The following is an 18,686-nucleotide window of genomic DNA, read 5'->3' as shown; positions in this document are numbered from 1 at the left end:
AGAGACAGAGACAGAGACAGAGACAGAGACAGAGACAGAGAAAGACAGACAGATGACAGACAGAAAAGAAAGGAAAAGAAAGACCACACCCACCCAAATACTAACGTGAAATAAGCCATTGTAGATAGCTCACAATTCCCTAGATCAGCAACTAGGTTGGGTTAGCTGATGGTTCTTCTGCTGGTCTCTCCTGGGATCACTCATGTTTGCAGTTATCTAGCAGCCCAATTACTTCCTTGATAAGTCTGGTAAGAAAACAATTTCTGGAGCCAAGCATTATGTAACAATACTGTTATCCCAGAACTCAGGAGGGTAAGGCAGGAGGATCATTGAGCTATAGAGAGTAAGACCTTATCCAAAGGGATGAAGGATACTCTAAAAAGTCCTAAATTAAATTATAAGCCAGAAAATAGAAGGAAAAGGTCATTTTTGTCTCACATCTTCAAGGTTAATTAACAAAGAGAAAACAAATAATCCACATTTCTGTATGCTGTAGGTTAACCATCAAGGCCACGGTGTGTTCCAAGCTTCACAAAAGACTTTGCAGCCAACCAAGACTTTGCAAAAGCTCTATATGGACTGACATCTTACTCTGGGACTTTGCTGCTTCATGTTGTCTTGCCCTTCTTGTCTATAACCAATGTAGTTTCAAAGTAAATTATTTCTCCCCCAAATTTTATTGTAAAATATCACAAATCCTGTATCTGGGGACATTTTCCCAACTTCTGTCTGGCTAATGACTTAGGGAATATATCCCAGTTTGGTTAGCATCTACACAAATCAATAAAACCTTTTTTGTGTGTGTGATGTTGGGGATTAAACCCAGGTCATTGTGCACATAAGGCAAAAGCTCTACCTCTAAGCAATATTCCCAGCCCAAACTATTTATTGTTAGAGACTCCTTAGTCTTAAAGTTTGATTTAAAATTTCCTTTTATCAATGTTTAAATATAGGGGAGAAAATTGGAACTTCATCTTGTCTTTAAAAATAAATACCTACTCTGGGTTGGGGAGATAGCTCAGTAGAATAAGTGTTTGCCTGCAAGCGCAAGGTTCTGAGTTTAATCCCCGGTACTGCAAAAACAAAAACAAAATCAAATAAACAAACAAAAAAAAATACCTACTCTATTTTACTCATGTATTCTCCCTCTGGGTTTATTGAATTTGAATTTGTAATAATAAAGCCTACTTCACAAAATCATTTTTGTAGAATTAAATGAGATAATATATGAAAAAAATCTGGCACAAGCAAGTATTGACTTTATATTGGTTCCTTCCTGAATACTGTTACCCACAAAGTTACTGTGTTGTAGTGACTGGAGGACAAGATGAAGGATGAAGGACAAAGATGAAGGACCAAGATGAGGGACAAAGGAGTCCTAGAGTGAGTGGCCAAGAATGAGTAACTCCTTGATCTGTTTTTAGAGGAATACAGTGTTAGTAAACAAAATGGTTAAAGAATTTATTAGAATGCCAAATATATTTTAAGAAAAAAAAGAGAAACAATAGTAAATGTCTCAGTCTACTTTAAATGAAGTGCTTCAGATGTTGAGCAATTCACCCAAGAGCCTTCGCTCCTCCCTGGGAGTCACCTGCAGAGCTATCTGGTCCCTTTCCCTGCCTTCAAGCAGCTTGCTAGGGCAGCTGGATCAGAATGCATATTTTTCTCATCACTCTCTATGAGGAGTTAGTATTTGGCCCTGTTCCTTTCTAGCCTGTGGCAGGACAGAGTGGAAAAGCTTCTGCCACATCCCATGGCCACTAAGTTGCACAATTTTCTTTGCCAGATAGCTTTAGATCTCTACTTTTTGTAATAAGTCTTCTCCTTTCAAATGGAACGAGTAATTGGCTAACATTTCTCTCAGGTGAAGAATAACCAGGCCTCTGTGAAGTTTCATAAACAGTTGTGTTTAGTTTTTAAAAAAACGTTGTGTAAGCTATAAATTTGCTAGACTTTGTCCCTGGTCCTTAGTATGTCAGTTAGGCAATTCTCCTCATTCCCTTGAGTGATCTACTGATCTGGGAGACACATAAGCTAATGGGAACAAGAAGATCTAGACTTTGAAGACGAAAAATCATTTCAGATTCTCTCTCTCTCTCTCTCTCTCTCTCTCTCTCTCTCTCTCTCTCTCTGTTTTCTAAAGTTATTGCACTTGCAGGAGGACGAAAATGCCTGAGCTAAAGGTAAGAAACCATCTTTGTAGAACTAGTGGTATATTTCATTGGTAGAGCACGGATCTGCAAGGCTCTGCTTGGTTCATATCTGAAGTGCAAGGACAGAGGAGGAGACAGAGAGAGAGAGAGAGAGAGAGAGAGAGAGAGAGAGAGAGAGAGAGAGAGAGAGAGCAAACAAACTATCTGCAAGTTTGAGGGGAATGAAGGGAGATGCAGTTCAAATCCCTGTGTTCAAGGGCTCCAACATGGTGTCTATGGGCATGGTTGGGGTGATAGGGGAGAGATGATAAAGAGATATTGGCCATCTCTTACCTTTGTTCATTTCAAAAATAGGCTTGGAGATTTCTAGATATTCTAAGGACTCTACCATAAACACACACTTTTCTTATTATGTCTGTTTGTCCCTCCCTGCTTTCTGACACCATCCTGCAGCTTCAGCTTCCTGGACTGCTCCAGGCAGCCAACTAGATTTTCATAATCTATTCATTTGTATTAAGGCTCAGAATCTGGCTTGGCCAGTACAAGATATAGCACCTCCTCTGGGAAATATCTTCTTTTTATTTAATGTGCAATTGAAAAAATACGAGTGGGTTAGCTACTAGGTATTTTAACTATGAGTTAACTCAAATTCTAATCCTCAGAATAAATCTGAAATGTAGATGCTCTTATTTTTATTCAGCCAGTAAGAAAAACAAAGCCCAAAGGAACAACATGACCTGCCCAAAGTCTTGGCTGGTAGGTAATTGAAACTGTATAGGAACTTCAATCCAAAACCCAGCCCAAAAGGGAGCTTTGGTGGCTCCTACTAGACTGGAGTGTGTGTCCGGTGTCTAAAAGCATGGTTACTATTGAACATGTGCAAATAGAATTGAATAGAACTGCCCAAATTCTGGCTTAAGGCAAGTAGACCAGACACCCCTTTCCCCCACCCACAGAATGCAAAATGTTCCCTACTCTTTTCAGTGCAGTGTTTGAGCATTACTCTACAGCCTTTCTGATGCTTTAAACATCTCCCTAATTAACTGGGGTACTAAAAATATTTGATTTAAGAATAAATGTGCTGGGGGCTGGGTAGATGGCTCAGTAGGATAAGCGCTTGACTGGCAAATGCAAGGATCTGAGTTCAATCCCCGGTTCCGCCAAAACAAAAAAAACAAAAAACAAAAAAAAGAATAAATGTGCTTATTTCTTTAAGTTTGAGAATTAACTCTTATTCTTTCATTTGGCAAATATTATGTGTTAATGTATGGTGCCACAGATTAATATAGAAGACTGGAACTAAGGTCAGTAGAGTCAAGAGAAACTTCCTGAAGGGGGCTGTTCTGAAGCAGAGTCTTGAGAGAAGAATGCGCATTAGCAACATGAGGGACAGGACCAGGAGGTATAGCATGTAGAAAGACAAAACATATACAACAGCCCTACATGTTTTGCCATCTAGTGCTTTCACCAAACTGAAGTTTTGAGAGGGACAGTCAGGTAGAGATTCTCATGAAGTGATGAAATGTGTGGATCTGGATCTCAGAGTAATTGGAAGGGGTAGAGGAATACATATGGGGTCATCGTGTCAGTAGTGGTAGTTGAAGTCTTGAAGGAGGAAAATAAAAAGTTTTTTAATTTTGTTTTTTGGTGTGGTATTGGGGGGTTGAAGCCAGGGCCTTTGGACTGAGTCACATCCCCAGATCTTTTTAATTTTTTTGAGACAGGCTCTTGATAAGTCACTAAACTGCTTAGGCTGGGCTCAAACTTATTATCTTCCTGCCTTAGTCTCCCAGAGAGCTGGGATTACAAATGTGAGCCATCATGCTTGGCTAGAAACTACTTTATGATTTAAAAAAAAAAAAAATCATAAGAGGAAATTTCCAGCAGGGTTGGAAACATCTTTACCATTTATAAATAAATTATATCTAAAATCCTATCCTGCTGTAGTTTTAAGCAACTTAGTGTGCAGGGCACCAGCATACCAATGTGAATTGCATGCTGGTCTTTGTTTTCCATTTCAAAGACATTCCCAGCTTGCAGTCTAATCTCTAGAAGGAAAGGTTAGTTCCAGAGGTCAGGAATCTGAACACAGAAAGCCAGATTGCATCATACTCTTTTTAATGGGTAAACATTATGTAACTTTTTAGAATATTTCTAATCTTTTATTTCTTCATTTTAGTGGGTATGTCAACACCAAACCTCAAAGGAGGTCTCATATGTACATAAAACACAATTGAGGGAAGAAAACTCAGAGAAAAAATAATAAATTTGAAACAGACTACCCTATATTCTTGAGTAAGTTGCTTCACATCTCTCAAGTCTTAGTTTCCTCATTTCTAAAATGGACGGGCCAGTTTCACAGGGGGACTATGGGCCCCACCACCAGATACTTGATTCATTGGCGTTAGGTCCATCTTAATAAGCTTCTAAAACTATTCTAATGGCTAGCTAGAGATGGGACTGGACTACATAGTTTATTTCCTATTGCTGATGTTTCTTTAAAAATTACCACCAATGTACTGGCTTGAAACAACACAATTTTTTTCCTCTTACTGTCTGGAGGTCAAAAGTCTGAAGTTGGTTTCACTGGGCTAAAAATGTGTCAGCACAGATGGTACTTTCCAGAGACTGGCAAATTCTGTTTCTTTACTTGATGCTGACAAATTCTGTTTCCCCACTTCTCCGGCTTCTAGAGGATTTCTATATTCTTTAGATTTCTTGGCTTGTCGCTCTTCTCCTATCTTCAACATGAATCACTCACATCTCTGTTTCTCTCTTCATGTCTTTTCCTCTTTTGCATTCATCTCTCTCTCTACCTGTGTGATTACATTTAGGATGCACCCAAATAACCAGTAGTCTCTTCATCACATGATCCTTAATCACATCTGCAAAAGTTTTTCGTGCTATATAAAGTAAAAGTCCTAGGTTTCAGGGTTTGAAACATAAGTATCTTCCAGGGCTTGTCGTCAACCCATAGCACTGGGGGAAAGCCTGTGGCATGCATGCCACAGTGGGTTGTTTATTATTACTGAAACCTCTAAGTGGTTCACCATCACTGGCCTGTAGTGACAAACTGCAAGTTTCTCCAACAATTTATATTCTTATTGAAATTAATAAGAGACACTGGATTCTGAACAGGATAAAAGAGTACCAGAAAAAATGGGTAGTTCTATCTCTACCCTGATTTCTGTATTTCCTTCATGCCCAGTAAAAGAAAGTGAGGGGCACCATCTTCTTAGTCCCATCAGGTATTGCCTAAGCTCCTTCTTCAGAGAAAGCATCTCATAGAACTACTGACAAGAAAATCATATCCTGGGGACCAGATCAGAATTAAAAAGCTCCATACTAGTGAGCTGCTGAAGAACTGGTAGTATCAAAGTCACAGAGAGCTCAGTAATTCTTTTATTTAGGAAGTATGCATATAATTCTCTTAGAAATAAAATCGTATTTTTATGTTGGATCAAATCATTCTGAAATCTGAACTGAAGAAAGTACACAAACACTCTTGCTCAATGTCAGATTTTTATTTCAGTTTTGTATAAAATATATTTTTACATAATCACTGAACCAGCTGGAGTAGAATGCTTGAATTTTCACAGCTGATAAAAGAGTTCAAATGCTGTCCTTGAGCTCAAAGACTTGAAAAAGCAGCTGCAAAATACAGCTTCCTCAATTTGAATGCCTTCAGTAGACGGACATGGCATTTTGAAGTTCTGATAAACTCATCTGTAATTTTGCTCCGAGAAGATTAGGAAAATCAACTGAGTCAATAATGACTCAGCAGTTTCCCCCTCCCTTCAGCCAATGCAGTGCATCTGAAATGGAGAAATGGATTCAGAACTCACACCTCTCTCAATGCTTGTGAGGCTCCCTTCCAAGCTACTAACTATTCTTTCTGCTTTCTTTTCTATTTTATAAAGCACAGCCGGCATGGATGCTTCAGAATCATGTGCACTCACTCCTTTTGTTGTTGCTCTGAATACACTTATAACCTGTGCTCTGAGTCCAGCAGTTGCAAAGAAAGGGGATCGTTAATGAATAAAATCACCCCTGCCTGCCAGAAAGCTCAGCTTTACTGGGCACCTCTCAACTCTTCCCTCGTCACACAGAGAGAAACAATGAGGAGGTCAGACAAAATGAAGACACCATGTTATTCAGTGACTTGAACCACAAGCTGGTCTAAAATTCCATTTCAGAGAATTGAAGATAATTTGGGGTCATTACCAATTCTCAGCAGCTCAAATTTAATCCTGCTGATGGTAAACATGAGGTTTATTTTGAGAGAGGAAAATTATGTTGTGTGGAGAATTGTGATACCTGTTGGGCTCTACCATTTTTCCAAAGGTATCATTCTAAGTTATATCTGCTTCTGTGAACAAGTCGATTATAATATATTTTGATGGGTTTCTACGTGATGATAAATGCTTAAATATTCAATAATTGTAGGGGCTGAGAGTTTAGCTCAGTGGTGGAGTACATGATTAGCATGCATAAGGCCCCAGATTCAATCCCCAGCTCCCCCAAAATAATTATACCTGAAGGCAGAAGAATAATTTGATTTCTTTGCTTTCTAGGTCATAACATTTCACATTTGATAGTTCTTCCAAATACACATACTGTTGGCCTGATCATTGCTCACACATCCAGGCATGCTACATCTAGCTTATCTTTCTTCACACTACCAAAACCTCTAGAGGGCCTACCTTGCACCCACATGCTTTCTTCTCATAATTCTTAAAGAAATATGCTCAGATGGTACGATTTCACTCATGAAGCAAGGCAGCACTCTCATCCATTCTGGGCTAAAATTAATCAGTGCTTAAAGTTTGGCAAAGTGAGTGCTAAGCCCCCTTATCACAGTGAATGTATATACAGTTGCAGTAGAAACTGGCTCTAAATGAGAAATTAGATTGATCAACAGATGATTACTAAGTACCTTCTATGACCCAAAATGCCATAGAAGTGAGCAAGACTGCCATAGTCTCAGCCTTCATGAAAGAAAAAAGCTAGACAGTGACAGCCCTGTGACAAAATTCACAGGTTGGTTAGGCATTGCAAGAGTAAATCTCCCGTTGCAGTTGGTGAGTGGTAGCTAAAGTAAAATGCTGCTGAATTTTCTGGCTCTTTGTCAGACTGCCCAGTGGCCCCTAAGCAAATGTGTCACAGGCATTTTGAAAATAAAATTTCAGAGAAACAAAAGCTGTTTCAAGAGGAGAGTAGAATTCCAGACCATCTCAAGGGTAGGGTAGTGGGTGCCCACCTGTACATACCCACCACAGGTCTTATAGTTGGTACAGTAGCAACATACAATATGTCTACTGACTATAGACCCATTTCTTAAGAAAATTAACTTCAGTCATCCCAACAATCACTTTGGTTCACTTTCACTCACCTCTGTATGGGCCAGTAATCTGATAAGTAGCTGAGCTTATCTTTGGCAATCAATATTATAGACGTGTACTAACTGCCACCGATAGAGTAGTCTTCCATAGAAAAATAAAAAGAAAATTTCAGGATCACCTAATTTATGTTGTTAAGAAATTTCTTAATTTTTTCTTTCTGGGTATAAAGTTAACAGATGGCAATCACAGGAGGTTCCTTTGCCATTGTAGAAAAGTTTCTGTGCTGGCACATCTGAAAGATAGGAGAAGCAGTTTCTACCTTTCAGTCTCATTTTCATGTGTTCATACAGATGTAAATATATATACATATGATCCATGAGTGAGCCAGCTAATAGAGGCTTCTGCCTGCAGTAAGGCTAGTTTAAAGCAAGCCACTTGATAAGGATTTTGCTCTCAGTTAGATCCATATACAACATCTTAGTTTTTCTTTAATATATGGAAGGAAAATAGATCCCTAAACTCAGAGAAGGTACAATGTAGGCCGTCAAGATCTTACCAATCTAGAGTTGAGGTGATATCTGAGCCATCTCCCCTCTCAAGGACTACAAAAGGAACTAGATTTAAATAATGTGTTCTTGGGATGAATGGGATCCTCAAAAGTAAGCCTATAGTATCAACCAAATGCACCAAAAGTAGAGAATCTATGAAGTATGCTGCACTTTTCTTCTGATTGACTAGACATCTTTAAAATTCATACAAAACATACTGTTTTCCTCAATGGTTTGCATGCAATGATACTATTGTATAAGATCATATACAAACACATGATCATATAGAAATTCTTAGCTTTGTATATTGCTTATTGTGAAATTCTCTTGAAATCTTATTAATGGTAACATTTGTGTCTTTGTCATATGCAGTACATTTCTGGATTTGGAAATGAGTGTGCTTCAGAGGACCCACGCTGTCCAGGTTCCCTGCCACATGGACAGGTATGAATGAATAAAGTGCTTAGCACTGAATTGGCAGCCCAGATGATTAGCTTTCAGGCTAAAATGCCTCCATCAAGTAAGGCTCTTTTATGTTGGTGGGTGAACTGTCTAGGAGTTTCACAAGTAATTAGGACAATTGGAATACAAAGCAATGACACATGATGGCTAAATTTGGATTGGTAGTTACCTGTCACTCAAACCAAATTAGTAAAATTAACTGTAGGGCTTTCAGAAGGAGGCTCAAAGTCCAAGGCTCAGAGCCTTACCCTGAAACAGTATATGACAATGTCAAACAGTTTCTGACAATGATAAGAAAATAAATTACTTTAAAAATATATGTACAAAGATGTTTGAGCAAGTGTTGGTACAGCAAAACTATGATTATAAAATATTTCCAAACTTCTGAATACACTTCATGGCATGAAAAAAAGTGCTTATGATAGAATTTTCTTTTAAAATGTACTAATTGTTATAGGATTACACGTGTCACAAGATCTTGTATTAGTCACTTCGTTGCTACTAGAAAATACTTGACACCCACAACTTAAAGGAGAGGATTTATTTTGGGTCACAATGTCAGTTTGTGGTCTTTTGGCTCCAAGGCAAACATAGAATGCAGAGAAGCATGGTTAAGGAGCATTTCTCACCCCATGGCAGCCAGGAAGCAGAGAGAGGAGGAGGAGCCAGGGACAACACCCTTCCAGGTTATGCCACTAGTGATTCATCCATTCTGACCAGGTCCTACCTCTAAACATGAGGCTTTGGGGGCTATTTTAAATCTAAATCATAACATTCTGCCCCTGGCCCTCAGAAAATATATACCCAACTCATTGTGTAAAGTACATTTGGTCCACTACATTGTTTCTCTTGTGTGAAAAACTGGAAGTATAAATAAGGACCAAAATGTATAATATTGTGAAATAGGAAGAAAATGTTCAAATGGGAAAAGGAAGTATGGAAGGGATGGAGGAAAGAAAGAGAGGGAAAAGAAAAAAAGGAAAAAGAGAAATGGAAACTAAGCTTTTGTAAATAGGGAGGGGAAGAGGGGTTGAAGGGAAGGTGGGGGAATGAGGAAAAAGAAAAGAATCAAGATATATCATGTACAGATACAAATTCCCTATGATGACTGTGATCATTATGAATACCTAAAATATACCAATAAACTTGAATTAATTAAAATATTAAAGATGCATTTACTTCATCTATTAGAGTTACTAAAATCTTAACAGATCCAGCATTGCTATGAAGTCCAAATTCAAAGTCTCCTCTAAGACAAGACAAAAATCTGATCTGTGAGAAAAGTTTTATTGTATTTATTTTATAAGAATAAAAAAATTGAATCTTCCAATATACAATGGCACATCCCCATTCTAAAAGGAGGGAAAAATAGGGAGGTAAAAAGGAATGGACAAAACAAAATGAAACCCCATAGCATAAGCATTGAATCCTGAAGTTTTATGCCCACCATCTAGAGTAGGTTGTAGTGAAATGTGAACTCCAAATGGCTTAAGCAGCCCATTATGTGGTCTTTCTACTTTTAGCCCATGTGTATGCTTTCTTAGACTGGCTCTGCTCACTGCCTGAAGCTTTCCTCCTCAGAGATCCTATGTTCCTACTATCTGTCATTCCTTGGAATCTCCACTACATTTTTTGCTTCATTCCCAAGCTTCATGCACTGCCCTCTCAGGGACTACTTGCCTAGAATCTGGGTGGAATCCTTCATGATGTAACTCTTGCATTCTGCATCTCTGAAAAACTAGCATCATGTGGATGGCATCAAGGTCCATGCCAGCTCGAGCCAGACCAAGCCTGAAGTGGTCTTTAAGTGCCTGAGTGGCTAATTATGGTGAAATGAATCTCAGAGAAAGAATTTCCTTGTGCAAAGGGCCCAAGAGTTCCCTTCTTGAATGAAAAGTTTATATTTTTTCCAGCTTCAAACCTATGATGGGTGGGTTCTTGATGGTTCCAGAGAGATCTTCAAGCCATGTTTCCTATTGCCTGATGCAAAGCACTTGGCTTCCTCTTAATACTAGCTTTTAAACAATCATGTTATTCTGAATCCCCTCAGACATAAATTTATAAGTTTTTTTTTTTCTGGATAGACTGAAAATTTTTCAAATCAGTGAGCTTTGCTGTTTTCTCCTGGTTCTCATTGTAGATCTGGCACCTACAGATTGTATGCTTACCATAACCTGATCATTTGGCTGCCTTAATATTTCCTCTAATTCTTTTGTCATGCTTAGTCTCTTACAAAAAGTATCAGGACATGGGCAAAAGGTGGACAAATTTTCTACAGAGTATAATACATATGGCTATGGTTTAGGTTTCAATAGTGCCCTCCTTCCCACTTGAAACCTTATAAACCTGGCCTTTACTACCCACATTCCTATTAATACTCTTGGCTTCTGAAATTCTGACCATAATCACTCATCAAACTCTGCTTGAAATATTATCTAGTGGGCATCTCTAAACCTTTCTAACAGTCTTTTGCAAACCAGTTCCAAAGGCTTCTGAACAACAGTCAGGTACAAGTCATGATAATGAGCCTACTTCTCGAGTACCAATATCTGTGTCAGTCACTTTTTTATCACGGGGACAAAATACCAAAAAAAAAAAAAAATGCAATTGAAAGGAGAGATTTACTTTACCTCAGAGTTTTCAGAGTATTCAGCCCACAGTTGGCTGACCCCCAGGAAGAAATGACATGGTAGAAGGACTTGGCAGAGTAAGCTGCTCACCCATGGCAGACAGAAAGCAGAGAGAAAAAGAAGCCCAGAAAAATACTTCCTTCCAGGTCATTACCCCAGTGACCCACCTTCTCTAAGTTCTATCTCTGAACACAAGACTTTTGGGAGGTATTTTAGATTTGAATCATAAAAGATCCTCATTTTGCAGGATAAAAATGTTAACATTGAATGATTTCTTGTTGATGAGATGCTAGGTAATATATGCTTCATAAATTTTCTACTTTTATAATCTTGAGGAAAGCCACATGAAATGTTATGTATGAGTTGGGGATGGCTTCATGCAGCGGCCCAAAGCATGTACATTTGGAGCAGGATTCACGTGCTGTTAGTTCATGAGCATATGGGATTCTTTTTGAAATGATGTTATTTATTTCCTGATTTGTTTTAGAATAATCCTCAGATCTGTCCCTACAACCTGTATGCTGAGCAGCTTTCAGGATCAGCTTTCACTTGTCCTCGGAGCACCAACAAGAGAAGGTATAAGGATGCTTAATTCTGGTTTGTAGATGGAGAAAACTATGCCCAGGACCTCAGGTTTCATCCTGTACTTGGACCACAGCAGCCCAGGGTTGCCCACAAACCTTCTTCTGACAGGCTGTGTTCTGAGCTACAATCAGAGTCCAGGCCTTGTTCCCAGCTAGCATCAAGCAAATGACAGGAGAAAATGAAGAAACACAGAGCCTGGAAAACTTACAAGTCCAATTTCACTTGCAAATTCTAATCAGTATTCAGAAGAAAATGTTTCTAATGCTCTAGTCTTCCTTTAAGAATTGTCTAGTTAACCTTTGGGTCTTGATTTATTTGGGTTGGGTTTTTTTAGTATATAATGATTCATCACAATCGTAGAAGATTCAGTAAAATATCTTTCTCATCTGAATAGAAGCATTCTGTTCTTTGCATGAACACATTGAACAATCCAAGATTGAATAGTTGAAAGGCCGTGTACTCTGGCCCCTCATGGTTTGAATTAATAAGGTTTTTACTCTTTGGAATTTGCCTTAGCTAGAAACCAGCACATTTGTTAGCACAGTACATCATGTTCATGCTTGCTCTAATCCCACAAGCCAGGTCAATGACCTTGTTCCTTTGATTAACTTTTCTGGGGCAGGTTGGATGCAGTAGAGGTTGTGTATTCAGGAAACAGTAAGTTTTGTAATGTGAAAAAGTGATACCTGACTGCAGGAGTTTCAGTCTATAAAAGCATCTGTGACCAGGGATGCTGCTGACATTAAAGATTTGCTGAAGAAGGCAGGTAGGTGGTCTTGCACCGCTTAGAAGGAGGGAATAGGTTTATCTCTGCAGTGTCCTCCAGAGAAGCAAATGTGACAGTAAATACAAAAGTACTACAAAGGACCTCACAAGTGATAGACTTTTTCTCTCACTAGTCAATCATGCCCACTTAGTCAGACCCCTGAGTTTAAATGTGGGGTCCTTCTTGAGCCATGTGAGCTTGGACAAATCATTAAGCTCTCAGAAGTTCTAGTTCTTTTTTTATAAAATAGAGACTATTATAGCACACATTTCATGGTTGTAAGGATTAAAGGAAATAATGTAAAAGGCTTAGCTTATTGCCTGGAAATAATTAGTGTTCAATTAATAATAGCAATTATTAAAAATCATCACTGCCACCAGAGTAAAGTTTCTGCTCCATTCAGGATATCTGTAGGTGGTAGTTAGAGAACTGAGCAGGAAATACGGCAGGAACTATGTTATAATGTCAGTATTTATGTTGTTTTTCTCCCCATAGATATGTATATGGAGGAACAGGTGAAGAGATGGTTTCCTGTACATGTGAAAAATCAAGTTACTTCCACTGTTACTTAATTAGCCAGCTCTCCACCAAGCCCATACAGATAGGCTAAAGTTAGCATATAGATAATTTCTATCCATTCCAATTTATGAAAACAAGACTTTTGTGACTATGTTCTTGATTTTGTGGCCCATCCACTTCCAGGCCACCTGGTCTCCAGATTCAACTGCCTGTCCCCATTATTCAGCAATATCTTCAGCCAGCAGGAGCTGAGCTCTGTTCCAGGAGGCTGAAAAGGAACTGTTGGCATTTCATTAAGGAGCTGGCAAAGTTCCTTGAATCAGAATTAAATCTTTGTCCAGGGCAATGCAGTGCAGTTTGGGAGGTTTTTATAAACTCAGCTAAAAAATAAGGGACACTAGGTATGGCTCACCCATCTGTTTGGAACACTCAAATAGTATCCATAAGAATTTCATGAAAATATTCAAAATCCCCTATAGGAAGATGGGTCCAAGCCTTATGTACAGGTAGGCTAGCCTGAAATTCTCAGTCCCTGCTCACTTAAATACAGAGTGTGGAAAACCACAAAACTATTAGAGATTCTATCTACCGGAGGGATTAAGTTGTATTTGATTAGCTGGCTGACCTTTTGGGTTCTTATAAAGTGAGTGATGGGGCAGAGAATATGAATTTGGACTGTGGCAAAAATCCAAATGATTAAAGGAGATTAGACAGTTGAACAAGCATCTAGCACATAAGTACCTACTATGTGCCAGGCATTTTAAACATAGATGGTTTTCACCACAAAGATGGAAAACAGGATCCAGTAATGTTAACAAATTTACCAGAGTCACATCTAAGATATGCACACATGCTTTTAACCCCATATACTACTAGGTGATGGAGGTGTTTGGCAAGTCTCTCTTCTGAAGTTGTATCATCAAAAGCTGGAGGAATAGAATGGAAACAGAACAAATCGAGTCCATTTATCTCTCAGCCAGAGATGGGACACTTCCTGGGGCAGATTGTCCTTGGGCTTGAAGGACAGTCTTAAAGTAGACCTGGTCTTCTACTTTCAGCAGGCAGGTCTTTCTTCCTTCTATATCCTGTCAGAGTTATGAAAAGATTTAGTCCTTCTTAGTGACTTCCAGTGTCCCTCTCTCCTTCTGGAAGGTTCTCTTCCTTCAGGATTCCTTCGTTTGACACTTTGTTCCTTTCTAACACTTCAGACCTGGTCCTTGCAGAGAAATGCTTGGTTCAGGCCTTGACATCTTCAGATAGAAAGATTTAGAAAAGAAAGAAATTTAAAAATGAGCTATGAATATACTGTAATAAAAGGTGGACACATACTCATATACTTTTGGGCTATTAGAAGTGTTAATTTCAGAAAACTTTACAAACTAATAGCAAAAACAACCCAACTAAAAACAGTATAAGACTTGTTTGAGTAATTCATATAGTAAACAAATTCAAACTAATAAACAGTGAATCAATTTCCAAACTTACTCGTGATAAAGAAAACATGATCGGAGTGCAGCCCTGCGAGAGCCGGAGCGCGGCGCCCCGCGCAGCCCGAGCCCTCGCCGCCGCCGGCAGACCCGGCTGGCTCTCCAGATTCCAGGTCCACCCACGACGGCGTCCACCCGCCGCGGGAAAGCCTGGGCGGCTGCAAGCTCCCGGCCCGTCTGGCGCTGCAGCGAGCTCCGATTCGAAGAACTTTGACTTGTGTTAAGCACAACAATAAAAGTAAATACGCCACGAAAAAAAAAAAAAAGAAAACATGAAATAAAATAAGATACTATATCTCAACTATAATACTGAAATTATTAATAATGTACCTGACATGGTAATCAGGCACTCTTACATGTTATTGGCATATGAATAAAATTGTACAACAATTTTATATATAAATTATATGTACATTGGAGTTGGAGAGAGAGCTCAGGGGCATAAGCGCCTGCCAGGCAAGCATAAGGTCCGGAGTTCAATCCCTATTATTAAAAAAAAAAGAAAAAGAAAATTTAAAAACGAAGTATATACACATAGGATATTATAGGAGAGTACATACGAAAATTGTTAAGCCCTGATGCCTTTAAGGAATAGCCTTGCAGAACTTGGAGGAGCCATTTACTTCTTACAACTTATAAAATTCTCTTAATTATTACCATGGCATGGTTAATATTTTTCATTTTTAATGGAAGATCTCCAGGAGAAATGTAAGAAAGATTGATTTGTATTTTTAAAATAACAAAGATCAGTCCAGGAGTGATGGTATACACCTCTAGCCCCGGAACTCAGAGACCAAGGTAGAGTTACTGTGCGTTTGAGGCCAGCCTGGGCTACATGTGAGTTCAAGGGCAGTCTGAACTTCACAATGAGACCCTGTCTTAAAAAACAAGTGAAGACAAAATAAATAAATTTTTTTAAACTAACAAACATAGACAAGTGTGACGGCACATGCATGTGATCCCAACTACTCAGAGGCTGAGGCAGAAGAATTTGAGCAATTTGTCAGGACTCTATCTCAAAATAAGAGACAAAAAAAATTAACGGGCAAGGCAGTATAGCCCAGTGGTGGCTCTGCTTTCTATTTCCAGTACTGCCCAAAATAACACAACACCCACAGTCTCTCAATTTATGTAGTATTCATTGTGTTGATCTTTGAAAGCAAAGATTAATATCCTTTGATATTAAACAGGCTAAAGTTTTTTCTATAGATTTCCCTCAAGATGCCTCCTCTTCTCTTACAGATGTTGGGAATGAATGCTTCCTTTTTGACTGTATGGTAGTACCCAGGAGCCAAAGCCTAATCTGAGCAGTGAAAGATGTAGGGGAAAGGAGAGAAAGGGCCAGAGCTATGTGTTGTCACCACTCATAGTGAAGCCTACAGATTGTTGCTGAATTGAAAGTCTTCCTGAGGGTACCTTCTGAGCTAGTCCGTGTGTCACCTAGTGTTACCCTAAGGCTGTGTGCTCTTCTTTCCCCTAGCTGGCTGTACAGGATTCTACCTTCAGTTTGTCACAAGCCCTTTGAGTCCATTGACCAAGGCTATGTCACTCACAAGTGGGATGAAGTTGATCCTGATCCTAACCAGGTAACTTGGTGCTGGGAATTGGAGCACACCATATAATCAAACCTAGAACAGAAATATTTAAATCAGGGCCAGGAGCTTTGAAAAACTAGACAGCTTTTAAAAAGAAATACTAGCATGTCTATTTTGGGCTTAAACTTAAGAGGATATTTTTGAATTAACTGATTAATTGATGTGTGTATCTGTGTATATGTGTGTGTGTGTGTGTGTGTGTGTGTGTGTGTGTCTTCCTCGCCCAGTAATAGTGAATCATGTAGAGATGAGTACCCAAACTGCAACCCAAAATCTACTTACTTATCACAAAGTGCTAACATTGCAATTAAACCTGGGTACTGAGGGTTTAGTTTAGAAAAAACAACACATACATTAACATATTTTATCCTAAAAGAAACACTTGGTAACACATGTGCCATAGGTTCACCACCAGTATAACCTAACTTAGTAGGTTCAGACTTAGTAGCAATGCCAGGTGAATTTGATGAATGAGAATTATGCAGGCTTATCAAAATACCTATGTAAGGGCTGGGGAGATAGCTCAGTGGATTAAGAGCCTGTCGGGCAAATGCAAGGTCCCAAGTTTGATCCCTGGTACTGAAAAAAAAAATCTATGTGGGTATTTGCTGTGTTTTAATCTAAACATACCAAAGAATACAGAGGCCTGCCCATTAGCTCAGTGGTTTAAGTGCCTGCTTAAACACAACAGTCAGGCCATGATGCTGTGGTTCGATCCCCAAAACTCGTGCCATCCAGACCTGCCCTGAAGGCATCTTGAGGCTGCCAAAAAAATAAATAAATAAAAATGTAAAAAAAAAAAAAACAAATAATACAGAAAACACCTTCAATGCTGATATCTTTGCAGAGAGGCCTCTGAAATCTGTAGTTTGTTGTCTGAGCAGAATTCTGTAAATCACATGGTGAGAGGTTGCTTTCTCATTGTCTTCAGACATAGGAACTTCCAAGGTTTGCCAAAATTTTCCTCCTTTTTGCTGTAGTGAAGAGTGGGATTTTTGCCCAGGTATCAGTATTATTTATATACTCTGCATCCACTGCTATAATGAACCAAGATGTTTTTTAACCTTCTGAAAACCCTAACAAATTGCCTTTGTCTCAGTTTAAATACATGTCACTGATAACAGTCTGTCTTAGCTACTTTTCTTTCATTGATGAAACAAAATAGCAGACACTCAAAGTTAAAGAAGAAAAGGTTTATTTAGCTTGCAGTTTGTAGAGGTTTCAGTCCATAATCAGCTGGCTCTACAACAGGGTGGTGTGGAAGAGGGGAAATAAAAGAGAAGAACCAGTTCACAGCAAGTAGAAAACAACAAAAGGAAGCAAGTGAGAGGACAAGTCTCTCTCTCTGTCCCTTCTACTGTATTAGATTACCAGGATTAAGGTGGTGCCAAACCAGTCAGTGAACTGATGTAGTAATCACCTACTCTTAATCCCAGCATCACACACTCTAGATTCAGCCACCTCTGAAAAAGCCTGATCTGTGACCATGTGAGGTTTTGAGGGAACATCTAGACCCAAATCACTGCACAGACATGTAGTGCAAAACCAGACCTCAGTTTGCATCCCTGGTCCTTCTCCTTCCCAGCTGTGTCCTTGAGCCATGGTTTTTCACTTTATATGTAATAATACCATCTGCCTTGCAATGCTGTTGTGAAGATGACATAAGATATGAGGTGTAAACATGCTTTGCAACCATGCCTGGCATGTTGTAGGCAAGAACTGAGACTCTGATACAGCCATCTTGAAACGTTCACTTAAAGACAATGGTAAAAGTCAGCCAGATAGCGTAACAGACTAAGCCCCCAGGGTTTGCTGAGCCAGTGATTGAGACTGGGTGTGGTGGTGCATGCCTACAATCCCAGTACTTGGGATGCGGAAAACAGGAGGATCACTGTGAGTTCAATCTGTGTAGTGAGACCTTGTAGACTCTGTACTAAATGTGTTTTTAAAAAGGCAATGGTGGGGCCGGGAGATGGTTCAGTGGAATAAGCGCTTCCCTGGCAAGCACAAGGGCCTGAGTTCAATCCTTGGTCCCCCCCCCAAAAAAAGGCAATCATAGTACCTATCAATCTTTGAATTTATATTCAGAAATATATATATACATATCTGCCTTTTTTTCTTTCTTGTATCCTCAGCCCAAAGAATCTCTCACTTCTCCTTGGTTCATCAAGACATTTTGTTCATACCTGAGTATCTACTTCCTCTAACCCTTAAACTTTTGGTAAAATAAAAGCCAGAATGATTCCTAGTCTTAGTTTCCTCTCTCCTCATGTGATGGACCTTAGATGAGATTCCTAGGTGGGATGTTTAAGACCATGATATTTTTTTGGAAGATATTTTCTAAGACTGATAAGAGAACTTCAGAAAGTCCGTTCTTGTATGGAGGAGAATGGGATTTGGATTGTGAGATTGTTTTTTAGCTAGTGTGTCAAACCTCCATACTTTCAAGCGGTGCTTTCTGAGCCCCAAAAGTTATATTTCAAAGTTTATAATTTCTCTCTCAGAGTTGCAATGATCATATTCATTTATTTTTGTTTTAAAAAGGGGATTTTTAAAAGTCTAACCTTTAGGGAAAAGTGTGATATGATTTCACTATGTG

The 18,686-nt window shown here is 39.0% G+C and overlaps 1 protein-coding gene across 2 annotated transcripts in view; it reads left to right on the top strand.

The window, feature by feature from the left end:
• The first annotated feature begins 1,968 nt into the window (after window positions 1–1,968).
• Hgd (homogentisate 1,2-dioxygenase) overlaps window positions 1,969–18,686 on the top strand; it is a 44,737-nt gene continuing 28,019 nt past the window's right edge. Inside the window, exons 1-5 of one of the 2 annotated variants that reach the window (XM_023717614.1) lie at window positions 1,971–2,060; window positions 2,123–2,183; window positions 8,416–8,487; window positions 11,623–11,711; window positions 15,973–16,078. In XM_023717614.1, the coding sequence (XP_023573382.1) occupies window positions 2,169–2,183; window positions 8,416–8,487; window positions 11,623–11,711; window positions 15,973–16,078 (282 nt within the window). In that variant the 5' untranslated portion in view covers window positions 1,971–2,060; window positions 2,123–2,168. Of the gene's footprint in view, window positions 2,184–8,415; window positions 8,488–11,622; window positions 11,712–15,972; window positions 16,079–18,686 lie in introns of both variants that reach the window. The other variant, XM_004633338.3, reaches the window with a different exon arrangement.

This window comes from Octodon degus, unplaced genomic scaffold (genome assembly GCF_000260255.1).
Source record: "Octodon degus isolate 3935 unplaced genomic scaffold, OctDeg1.0 scaffold00053, whole genome shotgun sequence".
NCBI classification, from domain to species: domain Eukaryota; kingdom Metazoa; phylum Chordata; class Mammalia; order Rodentia; family Octodontidae; genus Octodon; species Octodon degus.
This window is presented reverse-complemented; position numbering and strand designations above follow the sequence as displayed.